Below are 11,259 nucleotides of genomic sequence, written 5' to 3' on the forward strand. Positions count from 1 at the left end.
AGAAAAAAATTGCCACCATCAAAAATCGTCCTTCAACAATGTCAAGGAGATAGAAAATAAAAGACGTTAATCGTCTAGAGTTTTATATTGCTAATTATCTTGATCATCTTAATTATGTAAGTTTTTATTATCAAATATTTTGATTTGATAAAAATAATAATGATAATGTTGGAGATTAGTATAAATATTGTAGTAATAATTATTAAGATTATAAGTATGATAAAATAATTATTATTAATAACCATAATTTAAATCAAATTTATGGTATCCTCACCTTACTCGAGCTTCATATAAGCAAGAGTGAACATTTTTCTCAAGCTAATTGGATCGTAAAACATCAAAAAGCAAAGAAATTCAACATCTCTATTCAATTTTCAAAAATTTGGGGGAAGAAAAGACTGAGAGTGATTAAGCAAGTTACCAATAAAATTGTTACAGTAGAAATGTAGAGCTCGACACGGTGGTCACGTGACCGCAAACGGTGCGGCGATCGAAGCTCGGACGGAGGAGTTACGGCAATTTGAATTTACCGTGAGGGGGTTGGGGGTTTCTTCTTTTCTTCTCCCCTTGCTGTTCCATGCAGCTTCTGTTGCATTTTTGAGGAGGAAATGAGCTTTAGCTCATTTAAATCTTGGTCCGATTGGGCCCACGGGCTCGGTTTGGATTCCGGTTCAACCGGTTCGGTCCTTCCGGTCCAATTTTGGGCCAAATTTTCGAAATTGATATCAAAATTCTTGTTTTGGTGAGCTCTATCCTATTTTGATATTAGTTTCGCATATTTAATTTTCCTAATTAAAATTCGAATTATTGACTAATTATTTATCGATTTTAGCGGGATTTACAGAAAACAATAAATATTTTATTATTTTTTTCTATCATAAGTATTTTTATTTTGTTTTTATATTAAAATAATAATTATTTTTAAATTTTAATAATTTATTAATAAATTTATATTTTTTCAATTATTATATACTACAAGTATTTATTAAAAAAATAATATTAATAGATATTATATAATCATAAAAAAAATAAATTGTGATTAATAAATTTGTTTGTTTATCTTTTTAATTCATATATATTTAATAAACTTTATAGTTAAATAAAATATAATTAATTTTAAAATGAGTGACTTTAAAATTAAAATAAATTGAATATAAGTAAAATAAAACATTGCTATATATATATATTATAATTTGTATATTTAATAATAAGAAGTATTCTAGCCTAGTGGTATGATCATATTTCTTGTATTTTTGGGGTCAAGGGTTTGAACCCCCTTTGAAGCATTTTGGAAAATTTTCGCATAGAGCATATGGAGCACGGTAGACTTGCAGAGAGCTGGAGCATTGTAGATTCACCTCAACTCTTGGCCATTCTTAGCCACCACTTTCCATGCCACCATAGAACTTCCCTATATATATATATATATAACAAAACATAATAGCCTACATAAGATATAAGGTCCCGGGAAAGGTTCTTAAAACTTAACCAAATTCTAACTAAAACTCTCAATATTCCCCTTCCTCCACAATCCTCCAAAATACCATAGTTAGACATGAAGTATCTGTCTATTGAAGATTCACATATTTTTCAGTGCCTGCTGTATTTTTATCTGCTTTAGTAGTACAATATAATATATATCTGCCTTATTGCTAGAGACGATTTTATAAAGTTTGATGTGATTTTGGGAAGCAAGAAAATCAAGACAATTGCATTTTAAACTTAAATGTTAGCTTCATTATGCAAACATTGTTCAAGGCATTAACAATTTAACATATTGTTGTATGTTGTTAATTTTGATCTTTTTGTTCCATGCAACAGGCTCCGCCATATTTTTCCAGGAGATTGGCCATTCATTAAACCCTTCTAATAGTCTAGTATTTTCTTTTCTTTTTCCCTTATAATCTTGTAGTGTGATTGTTATCATTAGTTTTGAACTAGGTATAATATGAAGTTAGTTCCTTTATGAAAAATGTGTTTAGTTCTTTTTGTCTCTTTTTAAATATATCTTTAATTTCAGGTGTTCAAAGTTCTCTCGAGATCTCCTTTAGCTTATTCTGCCAACTCAAATTCAAAGTTAGCTACTCCTCCATCATTTATTAGAATTTCAATGTCATTAGTTTTAATTGTTCAGTATCCTAACACTTCTTCCTCATTTTCCCGCATGTTGTTGCAATGTTGCATATATGCATGTGTTTTATATTGTTTAGTATCCTCATTTTGTATTATTTAAAAATATTTTTTTGTGGCTAATATTATTTTTTTGGTGGCTAATATATATATACCCTTACTATTTTTTGGTTTTTTTTGGCATTTCTTCCTATTGTTTTTTGCTTCTTGATTTGTTCTGTTCTTGCATTTCTGTGTTCTTGCTATGGTTTATTCTTCACTGCGTATTTATTTTTTATTCGTGGCTTTTTGCTATTATTTGTTGTTCTTGATTTTCTGTTCTTAATTTTTTATTCTTCACACTGTTGCTAATTTTTTGTTGTTGATTTTTAATTTGTTGTTCTTCACTGTTGATACTATTATTATTTTTATTTTAAATTTGTTAATTGTTATTGATTTTAATTTATTGGTTCTATTATTTTTGTTCTTGATTTTAATTTTTTATTTTTACTGCTGTTCTGATGGCTGTTATTTTTTGCGTTTAATTTGTTGTTGATTAAGTAATATATTGATGTTCTGTTTTTTGGTTTTTGATCACAGTATAAGTGACAACATTAGTGAAACTGGTGGACAAGTTCTTTGTGCAATTGATATGCTAAGTCTTACGTGTTGTGTTGTAACTGGGTCTTTTTTTTGTTAGTTTACTAATTTAGTCATATTTTTTAGAGCTATTGAATAGATAAAATAACATTTGATCAAACTCAAAGGCTTAGTTATTATTAGGTTAAGCTTCAATACCTAATGTCTTTAAATATGGTTTGAACTTTTTAAACGTATAATTTTGATAAAATAATTTTATTTGTATGCATTATAATCTTTTAGTTCAATTACTAAAATAAAAAAATAATATACTGTTTATTTTAGTATAGCGACATACTCATTGTTGATGATGGTGACAAATTAAAGATTCTATTGCGACTGAAACATTTATGAGATACCTATTAATTTGTTACTAGTTTAAAAGGAATTTGCGATGATATTTACAATAGTATTGTAACTAATTGACTACATATTATTTTTTAGCAAATTAGTGATTACTTCATAACTCTACTTCTCATTTAGAATAGCTTTGGTTTAGCGACAAAATTTCTACAAATTTGATTAAGGATTTTCAAAGATTAGCTATACACTACAAGAAACGTCGTTAAAATCGACGGCTAAATCGACGGTTAAGCCGTCGATAATATTGAAATTCAAGGGCAAAATAGATGGCGGAGTTGGTCGCTATAAAGCTTGTCGATTTTTCAAAATGCTAATAAAATCGACGGCTTGCCTGGCCGTCGATAATAATTTAAAAAAATCGATATTATGAGTTTGATATTATGAGTTTGATAATTTTATATTCTTACTAAAATCGACAACAAGGGCGTCGATATTATTATATAAAATCGACGCCTCTACTGTCGATATTTGATACAAATAAAATCGACGGTACCTTTGTCCATAATATGTTTACTAAAATCGATAACTTTGCTGTCGATATTGGATCCAATAAAATCGACGCAGTTGCCGTCGATTTTATTATTCATATACCGACAAATTCTATATCTGTATTTGGGTTTGCTTGTCTATTTTAAAATTAAAAAGCGACAACTATTCTGTCGATTTTAATAGATATGTTTTAATTATTTTTTTATTTGAAAAATAATAAATAATTAATGCAAATAAATATAAAAATAAAATTTATACAGAATATAGATAACAAGACAAATAAACTTTTAAATATAAAAATAAAATTTATACTAAATAATAGATAATAAGTTTACAAACTTATCAAAATAATAAATAATCCTCTAACATAAAGACTCAAGACAAGATAAATAACTAAACTTAGACTTATATTCGTTTAAATTGCAATCTACTAATAATACAAAATATTCCATGTAAAGTAATTAAATAACCTATTCATACTCGTCTAAATAATCATCCGAGTCATCAAAATCGTCAGAATCATCCTCCCTTTGAGAACTATGTGGTTGTCCTGGTCGCTGTAGAATAGGTGGGAGTTTTCTACCTGAGGCTGGGGTTGGGACTGGGGCTGGAGCTGTGCTTTTCTGAGAGCTTGAAAAAGTAAAAGGAGGAGGTGGGGGAACATGTGATCCAGAACTACTAGGACCCATGGCCCTCACATACTCAATCAAGCTGCTCAATTGATGACTAAACTGATCCATCTGTGAGTTACTGGTGTTGAGATCCTCACGCAAGGATTTAACTGTCTGTTGCCACTTGCCACTCTCTTTTCTCCCTTTGGTAGCGGTCTTCAAGCTCTCTATATTTAGTGGCATGTTGTTCAACTTCCCTATTGAGTATTATGATTCATTCTCTAAGATCCAAAACATCAGCGCTGGTGGTCATGGTTGGCCCATCAACTCGAGGCCGTACCATGGAAGAGTCCCTTACCTCACCCATACCATATACCCTACCTCTTCGTTTTTCACCCACTGTCTCAATCCATATGCTTTCCTCAGAGACAGGCGGTGGATCAGTTATACCAGCCTCTATAGCAGCTTGCCGCTCTTGCTCAGCCTGAAACATACTACAATGAGGAGAAATTATTGATAAACTACTATAAGTATTAATAAGGCATAACAATTAGATAACAAAATAGTTACAATTAATAAAGGTAAGTTACCTTTGTCTTTCGGGAGTGTTCATCAACCCATTGAGTCCTATCCTCTTTGCGAGTATGAGTGTGCTCAAAAAACCCATCCATACGTGATGGTCTTCCAAGCGAATGATTCTACATAATGAGAGAAACAATATGACACACTGTCACTGATTGAGGAAAAAAATTGCATATAGTACTGTTGAGATATGATTAGTTCTGTTGTGTCTATATTTTAGTAATAAGATTTTAGTAATTAAAAAAATCATTAAAAATAATTAAAAAGCAGAATAAAAGAAAAATCAGAATAGAACAAGCTCATTTTATTTAGAACCTCAATGGGAGACGTGACAATAAGTCAAAACTCACAATCAGTGGACTTCAAGGTCACAATCAGTGGTCAAAACTCACATTTAGTTGTAACTTAATAATCCATCAGGCTCATTTTGTTTCAATAAATCATAACACAAGCACAAATAACAGCATGCAGGGTATGGACAGGGGATTATAATTGATGAACCATGACCTTCAAAACTTAGATATTCCAATAAGAAAAATTATAAATGAAATAAATAAGGTAAACAAACATATTAGAATTGCTGTGAGTTTTTTCTTACTTGTTTGGCCTTAAGAAATTTTCAGAACAGCAAATATCATAGTAAAGATTATCTTTAAGTAAAACAGAGGGTTCTATAAGCAACTTACCAAGCGTAATCTCGCTTCTGGAAAGGTGGTGCCTCCTGCAGTGTGAAGGGAAGTACCTCGAGTCGATTTCTTGGCAGCTGTATTTCTCGCCTGTAATTGTCTATAGGCATCAGTGTCCCAACGTCTCATCAATTCACCAAGAACTTCTGGTGGGATCCAATATGGACGGGCACCTTTTTTGCGAATGGCATGGAGCATACCTCGCAAGCGCTTGGCAGCCCTAAACCTCCAAGCTTGATAGATATCATCCTCCTCCATATCAATGTCATCGTCCTCCTCATTATTTATATTAGGAACCTGGAGGTCAGCTATTTGAAGTTGTATCATATCAACATCTCCTGACGTAGATGCTAATGATGGTGGAAACTCGGTTTCTGAAATGATCCTAGCATGTGGAGGCTCATCATTCTGATACACCTCGGTTTCAGATTCATTTTGTGCCTCCTCCATTATTTTTTGTGATTTACATGTAATCACAACTTTCCAATTAGACTTACAGCCTTGTGGATATGGCATGTAATACACTTGTCTAGCTTTTTGCGCAAGGATGAATGGATCGTAACTCTCATATCTCCTAGTGGATAATACTTCAATTATTTTGTAGTCTTTGTGTCTACGTGTTTTCCGAGGCCTGGTAGGGTCATACCACTCACAGTAAAACAAGATGACTCTTAAACTAACAAGACTTGGATATTCAACAATCAAAATCTCTTTAAGAGTGCCGTACCAATCAGATGCATCATTCCCTCCATCACCTTTAACATATATGCCTGTATTATATGTCTTCTTTCCAGATGCATGCTCAGGAGTATGAAATCTATACCCATTAACCTTGAACATACCAACACTCGTGGCCCTAGTTTTTGGCCCGAATGCTAAACTCAATAAATAAGGACAAGTTATGCCATTACTGGGATTTTTTACCTGATTTTGTCAAACAAAATATAGTATTTAAAAAAATAAGATTTACTTTGACATATTTTAATACAGTCAACAAAATGTAAAAACTTACATGCTCATGGAACCATGATAGAAAGTTGGATAAAGAATTATTGCTCCCATGGATCTGCTCGTATTGACTTCTAAATGTATCGACTTCAGGACAATTCAACAAGATATGTAAGTGAGCGGCTTTCATTTCCATACTAGTTAATCATCTGTCTTTGTTGGCTCCCCCAGCAATACCCGGTTGATCAAAAATAGAAAGGGTAGGCTCAGATGAACTTACACCACCATCATCATTCTGATTCAGCCTCGTTCTCTTAGACATGATATGTGACTCAAAGTAATAAGAACAATAACTTGATGTCTCTCTAGCTAGGTATGCTTGACAAATTGAACCCTCTACTCTAGCCCGATTCTTCACTGATCTCTTATACGTGCCTATTTCATGCTCAAATGGATACATCCACCTATACTGAGCTGGTCCACAAATACGTGCCTCATATGCCAAGTGAACTGGTAGATGCTCCATTACATCGAAAAAGGCAGGTGGAAAAATTCTTTCTAACTTGCACAAAATAACAGGAATATTAGTTTCCATTTGTACAAGATCGCTAACCCGAAGAGTAGATGAACAAAGGTCCCTAAAATATTGACTTATTTCGGTCAACGGTTTCCACACGTGGTCTGGCAACTCTTTGAAGGCTAACGGAAGCAAACACTCCATAAATGCATGACAATCATGAGTTTTCATCCCAAACAATTTTCCTCCCTTGATATCGACACACCTTTGTAAATTTGAAACATATCCATCTGGCATTTTCAACTCTTGTACCCATTTACAAATACTTTTTTGTTGTTGGAGTGTCAAGACATAGTTGCCCTTAGGCTTTGTCCAATGACCTTTGCGTACCTGCACCAAATTCAAATCTGGTCGCTTACAAAGCACAGCCATGTCTAACCTTGCCTTTTCATTGTCTTTTGTTCTTTCAGTATCCATAATGGTATTCATTATGTTATCAAAAACATTCTTCTCAATCTACATTAGATCCAAACAATGACGAACCAAATGATCTTTCTAATATGGGAGATCCCAAAATATACTCCTTTTGGTCCAATTGTGCTCCACCCCATATCTGCTCAATCTCACTTGTCCTCCTGTGTTAACCATTTTAGGATTGTCTAACTCTTTTCCAAACCTGTTCGCCGCTAAGCCTAATAGGAGGTTCTTCATCCTCCTCAACATTCTTCTTAAAACCAACTTTATTACGCCTATAAGGATGACCTTCAGGTAAATATCTCCTGTGACAGTCAAACCATGAATTCTTTCCGCCATAATTTAACCAAAAGGCCTTGGTATCCTCCATGCATACTGGACACGCTAATCTTCCCCCTGTACTCCAACCAGACAACATTCCATAAGCAGGAAAATCGTTAATTGTCCACATTAATGCAGCCTTTAACTGAAAATTCCTCTTACTATGAATGTCGTATGTTAGGACGCCTTCATCCCATAACTCTTTAAGTTCATCTATCAATGGTTGAAGATAAACATCAATTTTTGCTTTGAGACTTTCTTTTCCGGGTATGATGCACGTTAGGAACAAAAAAGGGTCTTTCATACACATATGAGCTGGAAGGTTATAAGGGGTAACTATAACAGGCCAACAAGAGTACGGTGTGCTAAAATGAACATTAGGAGAAAATCCATCAAAACAAATTCCAAGTCTAACATTACGCGATTCGCTTGAAAAATGAGGATGCTTGGTATCAAAATGTTTCCATGCTTCACCATGGGAAGGATGTGTCATCACGTCGTCATTTCTGCGATTTTGGTGATGCCACAACATATAAGGGGCAGTACTCATTGATGCATACAACCTTTGTAGCCTTGGAATCAATGGCAAATAATGCATTCTTTTATATGGCACCTCTTTTTTCCCTTTCTAGGCTTAAATCTCTGCTCCCACAAAATTTACATTGTCTAAGATCTTTGTCCTCTTTGTAATATATCATACAACCATTGACACAACAATCTATTTTAACCTCCTTAAATCCAAGTTGGAAAAAAATTTTCTTAGCTTCATAGTAATTAGTAGGAATTTTATTTGGAGTTGTTTGCATTTCTCTAAACAAAGTTGCCCACTGGTCAAAAGATCCCTGGGATTGGTTTCCCTCTGATTTTATACTCAGCATCCTACTAGCAAGTGACAATCGTGAATGGATACAATTTTCCCACAAGAGTTTACTAACTGAATCTAAGAGGTTATAAAATCTCTTAGCATCTCGATTTGGTTCCTCCACTGTTGGTTGCATGTACATGTGAAACTCAGGTTGCAAAGCATCAACAACCATCTCATGATAACGATCAAAATTTTTTTCCCATGTAACACCACTTAATTCAGAGCTACTTTTAATATCTTCTTCTATTCTAATCTGATTCTCTGTGGGTATCTCTTCTCCATAATCTGTCCTAACCCAATAATTAGGTCTAAACCCATGAGTATATAGATCAATCTTAATGTCAATCAACTGTTTAAACGTCCCACATTGACATCTGGCACATGAACACCTAACTAAATCTCCTATGAGAAATTCATGAGTTCTAGTACATACATCCACAAATTCATTTACCCCTTTAATAAAACTGGGTTTAAGACCCCGCCTCTCATCATACGTTCTATCATACATCCAACTTTGGTTCTGGTTTTCCATTATTAATGAATTTAATTTTCTACGTATCAAAGGGATAATATTCACTTTTTAATTTTTTTATTCAATGAAAAACCACAACAAATAAAAATCTTATCATCAATATAATTTATACTTTCACCATGAATGGTTTACACAAACAAGCATATATAAGTAAGTATAGATAAGCATGCATAATAATTTAACAGAGATAATAAAGATAAAGATAAAATAAAACTCAATAGTTTAACAGAGATAATAAATAAACAAAAAAAGTAGAAGGTTAAACATTGAATAGCTTTTCTGGGAGTCTTAAACTCTACCAATACTTGTGATAGTGTAAATGGATGCCACTTGAACTTTGATAATACTTGTGACTATGTCAACCCTGCCAAAAAAATATATATAGGCACATCAACACTAAAAACAATACATAATAGTCTTCTAAAAACTTAGTCAGCCGAACACTTGTATTTCCATTGGAATAAACTGGCCAAAGATTAATTTGGACGAACAATGAAACTTAGTCAGCCGAACAAAACTCTCAAATCCAAAAATATAAAAATTATATATCATATAATTATAGCTACCTCATTATTATCTGATTTTTCTGAAATAGTTATCCATATTAATACTTTCTAATGTCATGTTTGAAAAGAAATGAAAGTCACGTTAAAATAAATTTTATAATTATAAAGCATTCATTTAAAAGAAAATAACAATAATTTATGAGAAAATTAAAAGTTGTTTTGATAACCATAAACAGTGTTGGGGAAGTTAATCCAAACAAATAAAGGAAGAGTCAACAACAAAATAAAAGATGGCATGAACTTGAAGATGCAAAATGATTCATCATCACAATTCTAACCACAATGTTATGATCATAATGATAACAATAATAGTTTTCATTCATGGCCGGCACCGGTCAAAATGGTGGCCAGAGACAGAGCTGCTAGTGCTTCCAAGAGCCACAGCCAGGCCGAGAAGCGGTGCAGTAACCGGATCAATGCACAGCTTACAAGTCTAGAAAAACTAATTCCAAAATCTGATAAGGTACAATAGCTCATTTTAATTTTAATGTGTCTTAAATACTATATAAACTATAAGGTATTGCCATTTGAAACATGGCATAGTTAGTTTCAATAATACCATAAAACATATATAAGGTATTGCTATTTTAATGTCTCTTAAAGTATGTTATTTTGATTCAAATAAAATTAAATCTAGAGATGGATATAAAGAGGTGGATAGGGTGAATCTAATGTGGGAAGAGGTAATATAAGTGAAATTGTGTCAAGGTCCCCTGTCAAATAATCTCTCTTACCTTGTGAATGCATGGTGTTGGCCTATATGGCACACAATAGAAAGCATGTCAGAAATAAAATAAAGGGGAAGCAATTGGAAAAGAAAGGAAGGGTAAAGCAAATGAAGTGCAAAGAATAGAAGCAAAACCAAAAAGAAAGGCCTGAGACTAAGACAAGTACTACTTTTTTTTTAAATATGGCAATGGCAATAGCAATGGTCCTGCACTGAAATATTTGTTTTTATTATTATAACAATATGAATACTATTTTTGTTTAGAAAAAAAGAAAAGAGAGAATCAGAAATCACATAAGTATATTGCTAGCTATCTTATTAGTAGTGAATATAAATAGTGAAACCTCTTTTTGTCTTTACTTCATTATTGCTAGCTATCCTATTAGCTACCACACTCACTACTACTTAACAAATAAATAGTAATGCTGTGACGTTGAGTAATGCTGATCCAGTCACGAGGAAGTTGTGAAGTTAGCATTAGTAGTATCACTTTTTGTTTTTACAAAGCAGCAGTAGCACTGTTTGTCGGTTCCCATTCCCTTTAAGTCATTAAAATATTGCAAACATGCATATCAAAGAAACTTTAGCAAATTAAACTTTAATTCTTACAACTCAAGCAAGACACCATCAGCTAATTAAACTTGAAGACTTAAAGGGAGAGAAATCAACCTGAAAGTAGTAGCTAGCAAGAGGCTTTTATATTATGTACTTTTCTATTCTGCCGAAAGTAGTAGTTGTAGTGTAGTGTGTTGTGTAGCAAAATAAGCTTTCGTAAGAGATTGTGTAGCATATTAGTTAATGTCAAAATAATAATTATCTTGACACTTTAA

The 11,259-nt window shown here is 32.8% G+C and overlaps 1 protein-coding gene across 1 annotated transcript; it reads right to left on the reverse strand.

Annotated features, from left to right (window-relative positions):
• LOC110270609 lies at positions 4,747 to 5,735 on the reverse strand. The gene is made up of 2 exons (XM_021120167.1): positions 5,480 to 5,735; positions 4,747 to 4,909 (listed from the first exon to the last, which is right to left on the reverse strand). The coding sequence occupies exons 1-2, from the start codon at positions 5,675 to 5,677 to the stop codon at positions 4,784 to 4,786; spliced, it is 324 nt and encodes a 107-aa protein (XP_020975826.1). The 5' UTR covers positions 5,678 to 5,735; the 3' UTR covers positions 4,747 to 4,783.

Source organism: Arachis ipaensis, chromosome B04 (assembly GCF_000816755.2).
Source record: "Arachis ipaensis cultivar K30076 chromosome B04, Araip1.1, whole genome shotgun sequence".
Classification (NCBI taxonomy): domain Eukaryota; kingdom Viridiplantae; phylum Streptophyta; class Magnoliopsida; order Fabales; family Fabaceae; genus Arachis; species Arachis ipaensis.

Bases quoted from the DNA above. Each gene is read 5' to 3' on its own strand.
- LOC110270609 (XM_021120167.1), bottom strand. From the start codon at position 5,677: ATGCTCCATGCCATTCGCAAAAAAGGTGCCCGTCCATATTGGATCCCA. The intron at 4,910-5,479 runs GTAAGTTGCTTA...CTCATTATGTAG, and splicing joins CAGAAGCGAGATTACGCTTG to AATCATTCGCTTGGAAGACC.